This window comes from Hydractinia symbiolongicarpus, chromosome 4 (genome assembly GCF_029227915.1).
Source record: "Hydractinia symbiolongicarpus strain clone_291-10 chromosome 4, HSymV2.1, whole genome shotgun sequence".
Lineage (NCBI taxonomy): Eukaryota > Metazoa > Cnidaria > Hydrozoa > Anthoathecata > Hydractiniidae > Hydractinia > Hydractinia symbiolongicarpus.
Genome location: NC_079878.1, coordinates 19,794,415 through 19,814,592, shown reverse-complemented (window position 1 = coordinate 19,814,592; position 20,178 = coordinate 19,794,415). Strand labels below are relative to the sequence as shown.

Below are 20,178 nucleotides of genomic sequence, written 5' to 3'. Positions count from 1 at the left end.
TTCTTATCGATATAGGCTGACCTTCTTAATTTGAAAAAAAAAATTACAAACTATTGGCAAGTCATTCAAAGCATACATATTATTAACTAATCTTAATGGTGATGCCATCCATTAAACCAAATGAAATTTGTCATGCAAGTGGAGGTATTCAACAACAAAGAGAGAAACCCATTCGCTCTTACTAGTGAGGAAACTGCAGACGCTGATCAATGGGAAATGCTTGTTGAAGGAAATAGAGATGATGGGAAGCAGATTTATGTGGATTAAAAGTGGTTTCGATTATTTATTTTATTTTTATTAGATAGTTTCGGTGGAAACTAAAAATGTATGACAAATGTGACCCAAAAAAAGAAATCACACTCTAAAGCAAGTCTCGTTTTCGTGTAAACAGCTTCACGTAAAATTTATTTTGTTAAATAAGTCCCAAGGGGGGGGGGTGGTCATTTACAGAACTGTTTGATTTAGATAGTTGTGGTTTTTAAATCAACAGTATTCGGTCACTTTTGAGTAGATTGTCATCGGAGATAATGACATTAAAAGTCGAAAAAAGGGCTGCCGTTGATCAAAACTATATCCCATATGGCTGCTGGTGACATTGATCCAGTCTTGATACTCTCGTTACTTGTAAAATAGATAAATTTGTTAACACTAAAAGTTGTATATTGAAGCTAGCAAAGAAGTTCTTGTGCAAGTGGTAATGCCTTTTAAAACTGATAAAATAAAACATAAGTACACGACTTATCTTCATAGACTTCCCAGAAGTTTTAAAACAATTTGACTTGGCGCATCGAACTTTTTCACTTTTATAACATACTGAGGAGACGTCTCCGTAAGTCTTAATAGCCAGAACAAACGAAGAAGGCCTTTTCAAAACATTAAACTCAAATATTATTTTCGTGTAATCCTGCAAACCTCATGTGCCATTAGTAAATGGTAAGAACGGCTAGCAATATAATGCTATGCAGGACGCTTTAGGATCACGTCAAACAAGCGGGAAAGAATTACATGGGCTATGAAGGTCAAAAACAAAATCTTAATTTAGGAATGATAGTAATCCTATTTCATAAGGATTTAAAAGTTCTATCGTCGTGATCAACAAAACAGAAAAAACAATTTCAAAATAAAATTTACCCTAAACGACACACTTTTACCCTTGATGTGATTAGTTTCTAAACTTTCAGAATTGCGCCGGAACTGCGTAACGGTTTTTGTTGTCAGCTTAGGCAAAGTGCATAGTGTCCCGATGTATCAATTTCGTAAAAGAACTACTACTGTATTTAATTAATTAGATGCAATGAAATCTTTTACAGACGAAAGCTTCGTGGGATCATTCTTTTCTTACAACGCATTGTACATTGTGCAAATATAAGCAATTTCTGGCCACGGAGTCTGGTTTCAGTTGTTAACAAAAGAGTTTGTAATGCATGGAAATAATAATGACGAAAGCATTAGTAATGTTATTTGTTCTTTTAGTTGGCTCCTTTAACCGTCAAAAACACATACGGCTTTGCCTCAATTGGCTTTGTTCACCACACAAGCAGTGTTGCAGTCAGAAATTGGTTCCAAATAGGCAGACAATACAACATTTAAAGTGTGCAGGAAAGGGAAGAAGAACTTATTAGAAGGTAACACTGCATTATCCTTGCTACTAAGGGTAACGAGAAAATCTGTTTTCAGAATTGGTTTAAATTTTAAGAGAATAGGTATTATGTTTTTCGCTAAGATTCAATGATGTTTGTATTAAAAACTTTTAAACTCTATTTCATCATATATATTTCCGTGTTAAATTTTTAAATGATCATCTAGTCATATAAAGAATGTCATCTTCTAATTACAATCTGTAATTACGGGCTGCTGTGTTTCATTAATTGTTTGTTGATAACATCCGGTGCATTTCTGAGAAATGCAACGACTGTATGGAGCTTTAGATGAAAACATCAAAAACAGAAATAAGCACATCATATTTTGATATTTTGATATCATTTTTTAACTCGTCAAAACAAAGAAATCCTTTTTATTAGTCGCCCTGGTATTTTAAATAAATAACTGAAGGCCTTATTTAATTACATCTACTCCAAGCATTTCGAATCTATGAATACTATTCAACGAAATTTCTAGCTAAGCTTTTTAAATGTTTCCTTTGTCTACCATGATCGCCAGCGGTGTTTCTGACATCTAACATTTTTCATTAGATAAACACTGAAACTCACAGCATTCATGAAAATATACAGCTGATACCAACGTATTCGACATGATTTTTTATTTCGCTGTTCCAATTTCTTTCGTGAACGGAACAATAACCAGAATTTTGTGAAAATTCGGAGAATTAATCTTGTGACGCACGGCAAATTGAAACAGTGACGTTATTAAAAAACTTGCTGTGAAGAGAAACAAGGAAGCATTCCGTATTGCTTTGTATGCAGCAGAATTTTCGTGACTATTTATAAGTCGTCAAAAAATATAAATTGCCTCTCTACCATGACAGCATTAGGTTGTATTTCCATGAAATAGCATTCTAATTGCGCTAACACTGCACGTACTACGGTCAATGGTTTTATTGCAATTATTTTCGGCTAATCTTTTCTTCCGGTTTCGTTATTTCTTTTTAAATGTAAAGTGTTTGATTAGTTTATCATGTTTATGTCTATAAGTTAAGTTTGATCAAACATAAAAAAAATTTTATTATTCTAGAATAGGTCAAAAGGTTTGCAGTCCAAACCCCACACTAGCCCAGCTGATAAGCAGTGATACAGCGTAACAAGCTTGTGTTGGAATGTGTGGTCAAATTTTAACTCTAACAGACTTAACCCTGCTTTATACTTTTAAAATGAAATAAAGAAATTGAAATAAAGAATTTCATTGCAACAAAACTGACTTTTCCGGTTTTGTGGCAATTAAAAACATGTGTTATATTCTACATTTTACCTATTTACAAAATTATAAAAATTTACATGGAAATTTGAAAAAAAATTTTAACATTGATTTCCAAGAGATCCTAAAATCTTGACAGGAAATTTTGGAGATTCTATTTATTTTAGCTTCTACTTCTACATAGCCTAAGTTTGAATCTTTCTATGCAGAAGTGCACATATGAAAGCACAATGTGTCTTTGACTTAGAGTATAAAAATTATGGGAGTATCGAAGTGGGCGGTAACGCAGCGTGAAGTGAAGCGTGTATGAACGAAAAAAACTTGATTATCTTTATTCAAAACATAAGTAGTAAATCTTGGAGATTTTTAAAACAACAATATTTTTTTATCTCCACCATCCAAAATAGTTTTAACAAGTAATCGTTTGTTTAAGTTCAGTTTTAACAAGGTGAATCAATGTGAATTCCAATAGTCAAAGCATATTTACATCTCATTAAACTTTACGTCACAGCCACACCCCTCCTTTTTTACTGAGCATCATATGTCGGCGAGTCATAAACTTTTCCACTTTTTCAGAACATTCAGTTTCGTTTCAATTTCTTTCAGTGTCTCTCTCCAGAACTTAATTCCATCAATCTGACCAGCCATCGGGTTATCATCGTCTAACGTGTCTGTACACATGTAGTCATAACCAGGACCAATTTTATGAAAGGTATACAAATAACCAAAGCCGTCATGAACAACTGAATGGTACGCCATGTAACCCGTGTCATCGTTTAGCATATTATGTATCCAGCATGAATCACCCGGACCAACTCTACCTAAATTTCAAAAACAATAAATAAAATTAAAGAATGAAAGTTATGAAATTTATTGAAATTTATGAAATAACAAAACACTTGTTCAACAGTGAGTTTATATAAGCCTGAACAACCCGGCTGGTCCGGTTTTTCTGTTTGAAATCGGCCTAATAACAAATTCTCATACATATCAACAATTTGTCATATGGGAAGCGAGTCAACTCGGCTTACCGGGATCTGGTTTTTTTAACTGGAGATCCTGGCAGAGCATATGATTAAACCACATGTTTTTTTGTAGGCGTTTATAACAAAAATATGAAAGATAAAACTGTTATTAACAAATATATTTTACTTATAGCCATGTTGAAAATAATTTTTTTTAGATGAATTTCTGCATCTGGAACAAAAAACTTTTCATGTACCGATGTTTTAACCCGGGCTGAGAAAACGTTTATATTTTCATCATGAATCATGCAAGCTGATTCCAGCCCGACCAACCCAGTTAAACTTTTTTATTTTAATATTATCTAATACTATGCTTAGAACTAATGCAGATTTTTTTTTTTTATACACGCGTTTACTACCTTGAAAAGACATTACCTGTAATTTTCATGGAAAACGATTTTAGTACTCCCGGTAATAATTTATGCGCGAAATGAGTTCTCAAAAACTTTTTTTAATGAAGTTCGATTATCTTATTTTCAATCGGTTAAAGAGAAAACCTTGAATCATTTTAGCAAACCAATGAAAGATGATAAAGGTGAGCAAGGGATTGTTCATCTCCCTAATCTAGTGACCCACCTGCTGTTGGGTTCATTAAAACTCCAAATATGGGATCAAGACAACCATATTTAGTTTCCAACCAATCAGCAATCACTTTACCAGCAAGCAATTGTTGTCTTGTACCCCAATATTTTTGATGTTCGCACTTTTCAGATATAACTAGAACAAAAAAATAAGTCAATATTGTGCCCAAACCAGCGTAAACAGGATCCTGAATACTGTATATCACTGCGACCTTGCTTATTTGTGCAATATTTTGTGCATTTATAAAGGTTTTTTGTTTTCGTTTGTAATTTTGACAAATCGTTTGTAATGTTGACAAATTGTCCTCACTACTTTCGGCAAATTTTGTCAACATTAAAATGAAACTTAATCATGGTAATCTTATACTAAAAGAGGAAATATTTGGCTCCGGGACAACGAATTTGCGCATTTTTTAAGAAACATGTAGAAATTAAGAAGTAAAATTTTCTCACTCAATATTTTGTTCAAAGGAGCAGCACTCATGTTTTTGTCACAGTAGAATGTCTTTAGAAATGAAAATAATGTATCACTGTGAAATATGTCTCCGTTACGTTTTCTTCTTAAAGAAAATCCAGGTTAAACAATTTCAGTATCCATATATATGATACATTTCATTAATACGTTTTTTGATTGACAGACAACTAATGACAGAATAACATAGAGATGCACCTTTTTGTGGAACATAGCAATCTCATGCCCAGTGTTTGTACTCGTTTGAGGTTGTTTAGAATGGGTCCCTCAAATATTCACACAAAATTTGGCAGAAACTAGCTACCCAACAGTTGGACCGCCATAACTCCTAGGGACTAAGATGTCAATAAAAGTGATGGACATATTGCAGAAAGAGGATGAATTAAGCTATCTAACAGTACCAAATATGAACCGTCGAGGTCTTGATTTAAGAGCCACAAATCGCGTCTCAAGTTTCGAGACGCTGACCACGTGTTGATTAAAAAACAGGCCGTATATACGTTTTAAATTTAAAGTTTCGTAAAAGAATCAAAGACTTAACAAAAAACCAAGTGTAACCACGTACCTCCACGTTTCCTGTATATTGTGGAAAATCTTTTGCTTTGAATTTTCAATCGTTTGAAACACGTTTTAGTGGTTTCACCTTCTTTTTTTCTTTTGGTTGAAACCGAGCTTAAAAGTTGAACAAACTTTTCCTCTTCTCCTGTAAAATCTTCAACGTTCTTTAACCCTCTCAAGAATTCGTCCAATAAGGATAAATATGATCCCAAATTCGACACGTTTTTAGTCGAGCTGACATCATTTTTCTGAATAAGAACAATTGCCCATGTTATTTCAACGTTTTTAAATAACCAAAAAAATTGTCATTCCATCATCAATGACTTAAAATATTAGAATTTATTTTCGGTGTAGAACAGGCCTACAGTAAAAACCTCGGTATCACGTTGTCACGTGATTTTAAGCAAAAGGGTGGATTTTCAGAAAATTCAATCACACGTCGATTAGCTTTCAAGTATTCAAGGTCACGCAATTGCATTAAAAATGGACGAAACTTCTAATAATAACATGGAAGAACCTGTTATTAACAGCCAATATGCCCCGCAAACACTAAACGAAATGGAACAATTTGACCTAATCAGAAGCTACCTGGACAAAAGGTTTATCGAACAGAAATAGGATTCGAAACAAAACTGCAACAACAGAGTACACCGAAAAACATGAAGGTTTCAGCTAAACCAGAATCGTCGAGACAAGGTAACCAAATCCAATTCCAATTTAACCAAAAATTAGCGGAAGATTTGGAAGATGTTATCGACCTTATCAAAGAAGGTTCTGTATCAAGATCAACAAAACGTTTAGCAGGAATAAAACTCGAAATCACGAAGTGAAACAAGCTAATAAAAATGGCGGATAGATCACCAGCAGGATGGGTCACTGTAGAAGAGTACTTATCTGATGAATTAGCAAGCGATTCAGATGACGAAAAACGGATAAAATCGACTGAGTCAAAAGCACTGGCAAAAAAGAAAGCAAAGGTAAAGCCAAAGTCCTTCTACCCTCCACTTTTCATCCCTATGCACACCCAACTAATGTCCTGATATCCTGTCCACCTATGCCAAACCATTTCCAATCACAAAGATTTGCATTTTCAAGAGAACCATCTCAACCGTCTGGGAGTATCGGCAACCATAACACACCATATTCTTCCCAATCAGCGTACAGATTCCAAAGTGCAAGATCAATGTGCTTCGGTTGTGGCAAGACTGGCCACTGGACGAAAGACTGCCCAAACGTTATCGGCCGTAAGCAAGTCTAAAGAAAAGACAATAGATAAGTGTTTAAATTTTGATAACAATGTAAGAGATGAGGCAACGTACAAATTTTGTCTAAGTAGAAATACGGCTGGAACTAGAGTTAAGGGTAGGCTTAAGGAAAACTTAAAATATTGGCAAACCATCGGCTGTAATACGACTATTCCCAAAATTATCAAGGAAGGCTATACTATTCCCTTTTTCACGACACTACAGAAACAAACTTTTTCTAATAATCAATCCGCTAAAAAAATTCGGAATTCGTCAATAAAGCGGTACAAGAGCTTCTTGATACAGGTCGAATTAAGGAAGTGTCTTCTGCACCAAATGTTGTAAATCCCCTTTCAGTCAGTATCAAAGGAGGAAAAAATAGACTAATTTTTGATTTAAGGTATGTAAACCAGCACATTTACAAAGAAAAGTTAAGTTTAAGGATTGGAAGATGTTAAGGGAATTTCTAACTGCACAAGGGTACATGTTTTAAGTTCGATATAAAGCAGGGCTACCATCACATTGATATTTCAGAAGAATATCAGAAATTCTTGGGGTTTTCATGGGTCATAGGAGGAAAGGAAAGATACTTTGTTTTTACAGTATTACCGTTCGGGCTTTCTCCGGCCCCGTTTATTATTACAAAAACAATGAGAGTTTTTATAAAATATTGGAGAGAAATTATGATCAAAATTGCGATATTTATTGACAATGGTTTTGGCATTGATAAGAATTATAAAAAAGCAAAACAAGATGTCCTATTTGTTCAAAAATCTTTACAACTGTCAGGTTTTGTAGAAAATGCAGGATAATCAGTGTGGGATCCTAAACAGCAGTTAAAATGGTTAGGTGTCTCGGTAGATTTGGAAAAAATAGAGTGGTACATACCAGAAAAAAGAATGGTTTCAGCGAAAAACTTGATAAACAATATTATATATATGCCTACCTTTACACGAGAAAACTTTCACAGCTGTGTGGTAAAATTATATCTATGAAAATTGTAATGGGGCAATTACACAACTAAAAACAAGAAGGTTATATTCTATCATTGAGCAGGCATTCGCCTGGGATGCTACGCTAAATATAGCTAAGTACCCCCCCCCCCCATGCGATTAAAGAACTATTCTTTTGGAAAAATAATCTGTCAAAATATAACATAAGCAAACTGTACGATAATTCTACAAAAACGATTGTTGTAAATTCCGATGCTAGCTCAACTGGGATGGCAGCTCATGCCATGCATGAAAGTCAACAGGGAATTGCATTTAGACAGTTAATGCAAGAAGAACAAGAAAAAAGCTCCATTTGGAGGGAATTAAAAACTATAGAATACTCACTGGAGTCTTTAAAAAGCATTTTGAATAAACAGAAAATTCTATGGAAAACGGATAATTTTGTAGGGTCAAAAATTGTAAACGCGGGAAGCCGAAAAAATGATTTTCAAATTATTGCTGAAAATATATTTTATATATGTAGGAGAAATAGAATTGACATATCGGTAAACTGGGTTCCAAGGGAACATTTAAGATTTGCTGACACTCTTAGTCGTATGATAGATCACGATGACTGGCAAGTAAAAGAAGAGCAATTTGAACCAACTGTGGGGTCCTTTTACTGTTGACAGATTTTCTGACAACGGCAACAAAAAGATATGTCGGTTTTATTCAAAATTTTATTGTTCCAATACAGAAGGAGTAAATGCGCTAAATTATGTTTGGAAAAGCGAAAACAACTACATAGTACCTCCAACAAGTCTTGTAGGAAAAGTGTTAAAAAGCATGAAAACTTCGAAATGTGAAAGTGTAATTGTGTTACCTTATTGGCCTTCAGCTTATTTTTGGTTTTAGGTGAACCAAAAGTATGTGTAATACAGGGAAAAAATAAAAAGTATTTCTTTACAGCGAAAAATTCGTTTCGCCAATACTAGCCGTCAATTTGGATTTCGGCTAAAAATGCCACAGGGCAAAATGAGTCCGCTGGGACCACAGAGTATGAGTACTGGTCCACTGGGAATTTGATTAAGAGCACTTGTAGAGAGGAGAATACCCTGAAGAAATATCAATCGTCGTTCTACCTTTGGGAACGCTGGTTTAAGTCTTTTAAAGTGTCAGTTACGCCAGCCAAATCAACCACTATTGCGTTGTTTATATTAAGCGGAGTTCAGTCCGGTTGGTCTTTGTCAAAAATTTGAAGGTGCTTATTATGCTATAAAGTTTTTTCATCTTCTCGGAGGGTACGAAAACCCATGTGAAAATCCTATTGTTACTGAAATGCTTGAGGCTTCTAAACGAATCATTTCGACCATGAAAAATAGAAAACAACCTATTACAATTGAACATTTAAAGTTATTGCACACAAAACTTTCGCAGAGAAAAAACATTTACAATATGACGACATTAGCAATATGCTTAATTGGCTCTGCAGGGTGTCTGAGGTTTTCCGAGATAGCCGGTCTTAGACGTTGTGATATATCAATTTGTGAATCTTACATGAAACTGTTCATAGAAAAGTCCAAAACTGACGTGTACAGAGAAGGAAATTGGATTTTTATTAGCAAAACGGGAAACGAATTATGTCCAGTCAAAAATCTAAAAGTGTACTTAGAACTTACAAAATTAACGGACGAGAGTTCAGAGGAGTTTATTTTTAGAGCAGTTACTGTGACAAAAATCTAACCTGAATAAAACTCTGAGAAAAGGAAAAAGCTGGCCTACATAGCCTTAGATCCGGTTGTGCAACAGCGGCTGCAAATGGCGGAGTAGCAGACAAGCTATTCAAACGACATGGGCGTTTGAAATCGGAATCAGCCAAAGATGGATACGTGCAAGATGATCTCAACTCCTTACTTTCAGTCTCAAAAGCATTAGGTTTTTAATATGATATGAAATTCTTAGTTTCTAAGATAGAAGGTTTTAATACGATAAGTAATACGACCAACAACCCCTACTTTTGAGTACAAGGTAAGATGACTCCTCTTCTCAAACAACTTGTTTTTATTCTGTCAGGTCTGGCTATGGGAAAATAAATAAGGTTAATTTCGTTTAAGCAAAGCGAATTAGAAATTAACATGTCAAAAAATCACGTCAACGTCAAACATTAATTTTCTGCGATCCAAAGATTTCTCTTTACATCTTTAGAAGTTTAAATGAACACAATGTTATCGATGCATCTAATTTTTGCTCGCGACAAAGTGCAAGCTACCACCTCAAGTATATATACACAAACCATACTACCCCGTTTCAACTGTTCTGTTATTTCATTCTTGTAACTAATCAAATGCAACACTTCGAAGGCTAACAACTTACCTCACCTTCCATATTGGTTTGACCAAAGAATTTCAAGAATGGTAGTTCTCTGCAATAATCTTTTATTGTCTCAACTGAGTTGTCGACGGCATACTTGTCTTGTTTTCCGCATTTATTGCCCATATTCCGTTGGCGTAGGTGGTGAACCTGGTTAAAACAAATTATTACCTTAAAGAGAAACAAAAACGACCACACAAATTTTTTGGGTTGTTTTTACTAAATGTTTTAGTTAGTTCTTTAATTTGTTGCTGTAACTAGTGGCATGAAATAGGTTTTTTCTATGATGATGTGTTTTTTTTTTTACAAATGTTTTGTTTCATCTTATTTCAAGTTGGGCATGAAAAGCCCTCTTTTTGACCACTTTTTGTGAATTATTACTAAATAGAAATCCTACACTTGAGTTTTTTGAGTATCGACGTGACAAAAGTATTTCATGTTCTTTCATGTTAATCGTATTATCTTTCAAAAGGCTGTATATTCTTTATTTCAATATTCACTTTTTTACAACACTGCACATTTTTCATTACTTTTTAATGTGAAAGAACCACTGCACCCTTTTCAACAACAATTTTCTTTTTTGTGCCCGAGCCCGGTATATAAAAAACAGACCGCTACCTAAAAAAAGCTGCAACGCATAAGTATTAATCTTTTAATAACTATATCACATGAAGTCAATTATTCTTTCTCTCTCTTTCTTTTTTGACAATCCCAATATTTAGTTTGGTTTTTAAAAACAATGCGAGTGATAAATACCTCCTTATGGATGTGTTTTTTTTTATAAATAAAACATGATGTCGTTGATTGTGTTGGTTTACCTTAACATGTTATTAAAACATTAGTAAATATTACATATAGAAATCTATAATGTTTTTTTGTTTCTTTATTTAAAAAATATTAATGTTATTCCTTTCGACAATTTCCTGCAATACCAATCGCTACATCGATGTGGAATATTGTACTTACCTGTATCTGCTTAGCATAAACCTGTTCAACTCAATTGCACCAGGCTGTAACTGGTAAATGAAGTGATCCAGAGTGAAAAAAAATCCAGCACGTATTATACAATTTTATTCAAGTTCACCACTACTGCAAAAAACAAAACACATAATACAATCGCTGTTATAAAAACACTCAAATTACAAGCATCGCAAAATAGCTTTAAACTTGTTTTTAAATCCAAATACGATTGAACAGATAAATACTGCACTTTCTCCAAATCGCTTTCTAATATATAAAGAAATATGCAACTAAGTGAACGTTGCAAAATAAAAGTGTCAAGTGTCAAGTTAATAAAAACAAAAAAAGTCTGTCTTCAAAATATCACGAACTATAAAAACTTTACCAAACTGCTATTGACACTTGCACGTAAAATCATTTTTTGCCTTCTTTCATTTTCGCTTTTGTTAACTCTTGAAATTAGTTTAACAGAGCATTTTTTGAATGTATAACATATATCTACACTTGCCTAATTATTTATCTCTCATATCCCTTGGCTAAATAAATGATTTAAAATTTTAAAAGCATTCATACCGCACAGAGAACGTTTTTTTCAAATGAACTAAAATTTAAAAACAGGAAACTAATAAAGTGACCTCGCTCATACCTAAAACGATTCTTTTGTTCCCTTCTGGCAAAAATGCGAGTTACTGTGAAAAATGAAAAAAATGGTTTATGTGTTTGTTTTTTTTACAAACCCACTTCGTTAACATATGTTTGTTAACTGAGTATATAAAATAAAGAAGAGTTAAAGTTCTTGGGAACGAGGTTACAGCGAAGGTGCTAATATGATGTACTACTGTTCATGTTTAAGTTGCATTCACAGATGCCATGGTAACTGAAAATATGTGCGTGCAACTTGAACATGGAAACACTCGTCTAACTTACCACCCAGGGCAACAACTCCCTCAGGGCACCTTTTTATTAGCGGTGAAGGAGCCACTCATTAATAACGGCTCAGGGGCGAAGAGACAAGGGGAACCAAGCTACCAAGTAAAAAGTAAAAACAGACACGCAGGCTGGTTAGGATACAAAAAATAGGGTGTTTATTTGCATTTTCTTCTTTAAAACACTTTTTAAGCAATCTTTCTGGGGACGTGCCACTTCGACATAGTTAAGGTTAAAATGACTAGATGTGTAAGAATAATAACCGCGAGAGTTTCGTTAGGGTAACACCTTATTCTTTTGATCAAAGTATTTTCCTTTAATAGCATTGTTTGTTTGTTTTCTTAGAAGGGTTGGGATTAAAGAAAGGGGAAGCGTCATACCAAGAATGGGGTCGTAAATGATCAAAAATAAGGAACATTTCAGGAGCGCACTTTGTTGTACCGCGTTTTGTAACTTATTTTGCAATACCGCCCGACTTTGTATTACATGCTGTGCTGATGCGTTCTGTAATAATTTATCAGTTCGTTTCGTAAAACAACTTTTTGGTGAATAACATAGTGAAATCAAATACTTTGAAGATTCTGTTGTTATTGTCAGGGCAGCAGCTACAATAACAATCTAACAAGCATTACAGGGAAAATGCAAGTAGTTGATGTAATTGGAAGTCAATGCTTAATCCATTATCACACTAGGAAGTAGCACCAATATTCCATTAGATGGCTACGTATCGCTGGGTCGGATATAACAAAATAAAGATATTCGATGTTTAGTTGAAGTACCATTTCTCGGGATCCAGTATCCAACTGTCGGTTTCAACGGTTATAACGCTTTCGTCAAATATAACGCTAGCAGCAACATTTTTTAAATTCTCGAAGAAATCTTATGCCATCTAACTTCTACAAAGGTATTTGTTTTTGTCAATCTTCTTCAAACGCTATATGAAAAACAACTCTGGAAGTTAAAGTAAAAAAAGACCTAAAGAGAAGTTTCTCCATTGTATTCCAAAAAATATCACACCTATCTGAAACAATGGAATGTACTAACAGTTAGACTTAATACTTGTTTAATAAGCGGCGGATCATTTACTTTGAGGGCTGATCTTAATTCAACGAAATGTGAACGGGTGAGCGGATGTTTTCCGCTGATCGAGAGATACTCTTTATTTCAATTCCAACCATTGGATTGGAAGCGTGAAAGTAAATGTAACCAAACACGGCTGCTGTGAGATATAGGTTTTACTTAGAAGAAAAAACTTAATTTTGTTAAAGACAGAGAAACAAATAGTGAATCTCGAAGCTTCGTATTGATGTTTCTTCGAAAACTCTTGAGATGCATTTTAATTGGTCTATTTTTATTAGCGTGAAAAATGCTCGGCATCCGATATATACCTAGTAAAATATATTACAATCCCTCTTTTTCTCGAAGTTATTGTTGTTGATTTCTTGATTGTTTGTTTTATAACATGTTCACATATTTGCTTTTCAACTCAGTTCCTCTGCACGTACATAAAACGTTTTTGTTCTTCAGCTATACACATCGGTCTTTTACTATATACATCGTATCGTTCGTCTGCTATATATATACATCGTTTATCATTATCGTTCTTGTTATCATTATCTTGTTATCGTTCTTATTTTTTCTCTAAGTCTTCTTCTTGCGCTTCGGATTGATGATGACGTAACGCTCTGTAGTTTTTCTTTGTCGTTTCGGGTAGGTTTTTGCACCGTTCTTGTGGTTTTTCTTTTCGTATAGATCTTCTTCTTTGTTATGGCCATCATTCGGTTTAGATTGTTGGTTCTCATCAAAATTCGCATTGCTTGAGCAGGTACAAGGGTCTGCCCTGTTTCGCGCGTTAGAAACACTCGATTGCTTACCCTTCGCAGATCTATACAGTTTCGCGTGTCCGTTTGCTCGTAGAAACGTTTTTCCTTCCTTGTTTCGAACCATGATGCTTCGTTTGTATACTTTAATGATGGTGAAGACTTCCTTTAACCAGGGCGGTGAAAGTTTGTTTTTGTTGTCGGTAAGATTTTTCAACAATACCTTTTGTCCGACTTCAAAAGTGACAGTTTTTGCCTTGCGGTTCTGGTCGGTGTTTTCCTTGGATTTCTGTTTGTGCTTTTCATCATTCTTGTTTACTTCTATATCCAATTCACTGTTGCTTTTCACAAGTTGACTAACGTCAGGAAGATCATCTGTCCATATGAATGGTGTATTTTTCTTGGTGAGTTTCCTCAGTGGAGCTGATAATGTACTGTAGTCTTTGATGAACTGACTGCAATAATTTACTAGACCAAGAAAGGATCTGACTTCTGTCGATGTTGTTGGTGTTTTGAATTTGTTGACTGCAGTGACTTTGGAAGGGTCTGGAGATATGCCATCTGTTGTGAGAGTATATCCACTAAATAAAATTTTATTCTTGCTAAACTCACATTTTTCTGGGTTGACACGCAGGCCATTCTCAGAAAGATTACGAAGAACCTTATCGAGATTGCGGTCATGCTCAGCTTGTGTTTTTCCCCAGATAAAAATATCATCAGAGATGTTCTTTGCCCCTTCACAATCAGCAATTACCATTTCAATATTTTTCTGAAAATGTTCAAAGGCACTTGAAATACCATATATGAGACGCTTGTATCTGAAAATTCCTTTATGGGTAATGAAGGCAGTAATGTTTCTGCTTTCTTCGGCTAACTCAATTTGATGGTAGCCTTCTCGCAGGTCAATTTTTGAGAAGACAGTGGCTCCATTTAATAATGGTAGGATTTCTTCCAGTTTTGGAATAGGATGCTTCTCTCTGATAATGGCAGTGTTTGCTCTGCGCATGTCCACACACAATCTAATTTTGCCATTTTTCTTAGGTACTGCGACAATTGGTGAAACCCACGAAGTTGGTCCATTAACTGGCTCAATGATATCTAATTTCAGCAGTCTATCGAGCTCTGCTTCAACTTTCTTTCTGGTGTGAAACGGCAGTCTCCTAGTTGGTTGCTGGATGGGGGTGACATCTGGATCAATATGGAGTTTCTGTTTGAAGTTGTTAAGTTTTCCCATTCCTTTGAATACCTTGTTGTTTTTGTTGAGGACTTGTTCTGTTGATACTGGTATGCCTTTTGACAGACTTCTGCTACCTAACTGGAATGTTCTATGGTTGATGGGTGTTGTAGCTGGTCCAATTCGTAATAGATCTAGCTGCTCAGCTGTTTTGTGACCAAGTAAATTGCCTCCTTGACCAGGTATTACGTAGAATTTTGCTAGTATTTTATGGTGATTTGCTGCAACTGTAGCTTTGAAGGTACCAGTGATTGGGAGCTTCTTAGTAGCATTGTATGGGTAGATTCGGGCATTGGATTTCTGAAGCTGGATGTTGCTGAATAAGCGTTTATAGGTTCGAAAATCGATGATATTTGTTGTGCTTCCAGAATCAATGATAGCAGTCATTTCGCTATTGTTTACTAGAACGGGGAAGTTATTTGACTTCGTAGTGTTCATCTTGTATAGGTAGATATCCTCATCTTCGTCATCAGAGTTTTCATGGTTGGTTTGATGAACTTGCTGTTTATTTTTGGTGCGGCACATTTTTGCAAAATGTCCTTTAATACCACATTTGTTACATGTTTTATCTCTTGATCTCCGACATTCATGACTTTTGTGGTTCTTCATACCACAGCGACCACATTCTGGTTTGTTGAATGATTTGGTTGGGTTGTTCCGATGTGGTGGTGCATTGTGTTTCCTATGGCTACGATGAGGTGGTCTACGCCCATGTAGTTTGTTGATTTGTTCAGAGCTTTCTTCTTCAGTGTCATGTTTCACGGCATCCGATATATACCTAGTAAAATATATTACAATCCCTCTTTTTCTCGAAGTTATTGTTGTTTGTTTACCATTAGCTATTTCTTTGTTTTGGTGTTCTGCAGATTCAAAAAGTCGTCCAAGGTCCTGTGTTTTCTGGAGATTCAAATCAGTTTCCATAAGTAAACGTTTGCGGAATTTAATATTCGATGTTTTTGCTATGACCATGTCTCGGATTTCATTGTCAGTTTCTGATCCATATTCACAATATAAGGAAAGTTGTCGTAGACGGGTAATGAATTGATCCGTACTTTCCCCTACTTGTTGTGAGGCTTGGTGAAATTTATGCCTTTCGAAAGGTATGTTCTTTTTGACTGAAAAATGTTCATCAAATTTATGGAGGGCTTCTTCAAATGTTGTTCCAGGATCAGAGAAAGTTTCAAATATTTCCTGGCAATTAGGTCCAATCATGTGGAGTAAAATTGCCCTCTTTCTTTCATCATCCCTAACTCCACTTGCTAGTATGTAGTATTTAAGACTGGTCTGCCATTTCGTCCATCGTTGACCAACTGAAGTCGGTTCTCCATTTGGGTCAAAGGGTGGTATGGCTGGAAGTTGCAAAACGGACATGCTAGCTGCACAGAAATGCTCAGAGCGCGCGCACAAGTATAACTATCGCTTGAAATTACAAAGGACAGCCTAGCAAAGTTTCCTTTCGCACAGTAAGAGTCAACAAAATTTGTTGTTTTGATTCGAAAATTCACACGTCTTGTTTCACGCGAGATTGCTTTGTAATTATGAAATATACCTCTCCATGAGTTCTTGGAATCCTCGTCGCCAATTTGTAGTAGTTATCTATCATCAGATAAAAAGTATTCTTCTGATAAAAGGAGCTAATCACATATAAACATAAAGTCTGATATCAGATGCTGTGACACCATCTTGGATCGTGTTTAGAGAGCGAGCCGAAACTCACGGCATCCGATATATACCTAGTAAAATATATTACAGCGTGCAAGTTTAAAATTTTAAACTTGCACGCCGAGATTTTTGCCCACGGATGTTTTTTTGATTCGGGCTAAAATTTGCTTTCGGACGGTTCAATGAAAATCGGTCGTAGTTCTCATACTCAAAACCAGCCGTGAATGGTCAAGAGGATGGGATGCTTAGGCTGTGTTGCGACTACCGTGAGCTAAATACAAATACCTTATGGGACAAAACTTTGTCGGACAAAGTGAAGAAATTTTTTCTTAGTGACGAAAATTATGTCCGACGAAAAATTTTGTCCCAAGTAAAGTTTTGTCCGACGAATAAATTTGTCCAAAAGCAAATTTTCTAATATTTTAAAAATTTACATATATATCTCGAAAACTCATCTAGGTTATACTCTGCTGATAAAATTTTATAGGCAACCAACTGGTCCTTTTACAAAAAAATTTATTGAAATTTCATGCCAAGGACTCAAAACCTCACTGACTTGGAATTTATTTTGACCTAATATTTGCCTTTCCCTCCTTCAGAATTCGAACTTATCGAAGCAATAAAACTCAATTTAATCACAAGCATGAGCAAGCTTTTATGCTTTTTGGAGGGATTTTCAAGAAAAAACAGTAACAAGCATTTAAGGAACAATTCCTTTTACTTCTGACAGAATTTACATCCTTCTAAACGGATTTTTAACTGACAACTTTGAGGAAATCTTTACATCCGCAGGATCAATGCCTTGTTTTAACAGAATTGTCACTTGATCTGAAAACCATTCATCGTACAAACTTTGAATAAAAGCTTTAGCAGCTTTATTTACACTACAGTGCCGTAACCACAATATAGAAAAATAACATATATGAATTTCGCTTAATATAGTGGAAATTTTCAAATTTTGCATCTCTAAATTGGCGGAAAATGCCTTTCCAGACGTCAACGATCTCATGATTTAATGTTAAAAATCACGAAGAATGTTTCGATATTTTAGTAATTTAGAAAAGCTGCGTTGTTGACATAAGTTACTGTTATCTTCATTTTATCATCGACTCCTTTGATGGGAACATTCTTTTCACTTTTAAAACTAAAGGTGTAATTTCCTGGAGGAACATAGCTCAGCGGTGTTTAATCTAGATCTATAACCAGTGATGTTGGGATGTCATGTTCCAAGATGGCAGCTGATATCGCTCGCTGAAACGTAAATTTCTCTTTAGCGAGAAACAGAGGTGATGCTTTAACCTTTCCTGTTGTTCCCTTGCGTTTTGCTGATGGGAACATTCATTACCAAACTGCTATTGACACTTGCACGTAAAATCATTTTTTGCCTTCTTTCATTTTCGCTTTTGTTAACTCTTGAAATTAGTTTAACAGAGCATTTTTTGAATGTATAACATATATCTACACTTGCCTAATTATTTATCTCTCATATCCCTTGGCTAAATAAATGATTTAAAATTTTATAAGCATTTATACCGCACAGAGAACGTTTTTTTCAAATGAACTAAAATTTAAAAACAGGAAACTAATAAAGTGACCTCGCTCATACCTAAAACGATTCTTTTGTTCCCTTCTGGCAAAAATGCGAGTTACTGTGAAAAATGAAAAAAATGGTTTATGTGTTTGTTTTTTTTTACAAACCCACTTCGTTAACATATGTTTGTTAACTGAGTATATAAAATAAAGAAGAGTTAAAGTTCTTGGGAACGAGGTTACAGCGAAGGTTCCTAGTGTGATGATACTCTTTATTTCAATTCCAACCATTGGATTGGAAGCGTGAAAGTAAATGTAACGAAACACGGCTGCTGTGAGATATAGGTTTTACTTAGAAGAAAAAACTTAATTTTGTTAAAGACAGAGAAACAAATAGTGAATCTCGAAGCTTCGTATTGATGTTTCTTCGAAAACTCTTGAGATGCATTTTAATTGGTCTATTTTTATTAGCGTGAAAAATGCTCGGCGTGCAAGTTTAAAATTTTAAACTTGCACGCCGAGATTTTTGCCCACGGATGTTTTTTTGATTCGGGCTAAAATTTGCTTTCGGACGGTTCAATGAAAATCGGTCGTAGTTCTCATACTCAAAACCAGCCGTGAATGGTCAAGAGGATGGGATGCTTAGGCTGTGTTGCGACTACCGTGAGCTAAATACAAATACCTTATGGGACAAAACTTTGTCGGACAAAGTGAAGAAATTTTTTCTTAGTGACGAAAATTATGTCCGACGAAAAATTTTGTCCCAAGTAAAGTTTTGTCCGACGAATAAATTTGTCCAAAAACAAATTTTCTAATATTTTAAAAATTTACATATATATCTCGAAAACTCATCTAGGTTATACTCTGCTGATAAAATTTTATAGGCAACCAACTGGTCCTTTTACAAAAAAATTTATTGAAATTTCATGCCAAGGACTCAAAACCTCACTGACTTGGAATTTATTTTGACCTAATATTTGCCTTTCCCTCCTTCAGAATTCGAACTTATCGAAGCAATAAAACTCAATTTAATCACAAGCATGAGCAAGCTTTTATGCTTTTTGGAGGGATTTTCAAGAAAAAACAGTAACAAGCATTTAAGGAACAATTCCTTTTACTTCTGACAGAATTTACATCCTTCTAAACGGATTTTTAACTGACAACTTTGAGGAAATCTTTACATCCGCAAGATCAATGCCTTGTTTTAACAGAATTGTCACTTGATCTGAAAACCATTCATCGTACAAACTTTGAATAAAAGCTTTAGCAGCTTTATTTACACTACAGTGCCGTAACCACAATATAGAAAAATAACATATATGAATTTCGCTTAATATAGTGGAAATTTTCAAATTTTGCATCTCTAAATTGGCGGAAAATGCCCTTCCAGACGTCAACGATCTCATGATTTAATGTTAAAAATCACGAAGAATGTTTCGATATTTTAGTAATTTAGAAAAGCTGCGTTGTTGACATAAGTTACTGTTATCTTCATTTTATCATCGACTCCTTTGATGGGAACATTCTTTTCACTTTTAAAACTAAAGGTGTAATTTCCTGGAGGAACATAGCTCAGCGGTGTTTAATCTAGATCTATAACCAGTGATGTTGGGATGTCATGTTCCAAGATGGCAGCTGATATCGCTCGCTGAAACGTAAATTTCTCTTTAGCGAGAAACTGAGGTGATGCTTTAACCTTTCCTGTTGTTCCCTTGCGTTTTGCTGATGGGAACATTCTGAACATCCCAAATCATTTTTGACAATACATTTGATAGAATAGATTCAATAGATTTCTTTCTCACCCATCTATCAGGGGGGGGAGGGGGGGGTTAGAAATTCCTCTAATGTTAACGTTTAAAAGTACAAGTTTCATTACACATCAAAAAATGAAGAACTTCGTTACATCATTATATTCATATGATTACGAATCACAAAAAATATATTCAGAAGACAAAGAATGTGATGATATAAACTTTATAATTGAACAAGACA

At 34.9% G+C, this 20,178-nt stretch overlaps 2 protein-coding genes across 3 annotated transcripts; both read right to left on the bottom strand.

The window, feature by feature from the left end:
* Positions 1-3,293: 3,293 nt before the first annotated feature.
* Positions 3,294-11,175, bottom strand: LOC130641704 (uncharacterized). 2 transcript variants are annotated; one of them, XM_057448629.1, is made up of 5 exons: positions 11,020-11,175; positions 10,057-10,203; positions 5,515-5,755; positions 4,473-4,613; positions 3,294-3,692 (listed from the first exon to the last, which is right to left on the bottom strand). In XM_057448629.1, the coding sequence occupies exons 2-5, from the start codon at positions 10,177-10,179 to the stop codon at positions 3,424-3,426; spliced, it is 774 nt and encodes a 257-aa protein (XP_057304612.1). In that variant the 5' UTR covers positions 10,180-10,203; positions 11,020-11,175; the 3' UTR covers positions 3,294-3,423. The 2 variants fall into 2 exon arrangements, with proteins under 2 accessions (XP_057304612.1, XP_057304611.1); XM_057448628.1 differs by lacking the exon at positions 11,020-11,175 and having other exon boundaries at positions 10,057-10,990.
* Positions 11,176-13,581: 2,406 nt separating this feature from the next.
* LOC130642306 (uncharacterized protein K02A2.6-like) lies at positions 13,582-16,365 on the bottom strand. The gene has a single exon (XM_057449395.1). It carries the CDS (start codon positions 16,363-16,365, stop codon positions 13,582-13,584), a length of 2,784 nt encoding a protein of 927 aa, XP_057305378.1.
* Between the last annotated feature and the right edge of the window lie 3,813 nt (positions 16,366-20,178).

Bases quoted from the DNA above. Each gene is read 5' to 3' on its own strand.
- LOC130642306 (XM_057449395.1), bottom strand. From the start codon at position 16,365: ATGTCCGTTTTGCAACTTCCAGCCATACCACCCTTTGACCCAAATGGA.
- LOC130641704 (XM_057448629.1), bottom strand. From the start codon at position 10,179: ATGGGCAATAAATGCGGAAAACAAGACAAGTATGCCGTCGACAACTCA. The intron at 4,614-5,514 runs GTACGTGGTTAC...TTTTTGTTCTAG, and splicing joins AATATACAGGAAACGTGGAG to TTATATCTGAAAAGTGCGAA. The intron at 3,693-4,472 runs GTGGGTCACTAG...TTTGAAATTTAG, and splicing joins TTTAATGAACCCAACAGCAG to GTAGAGTTGGTCCGGGTGAT.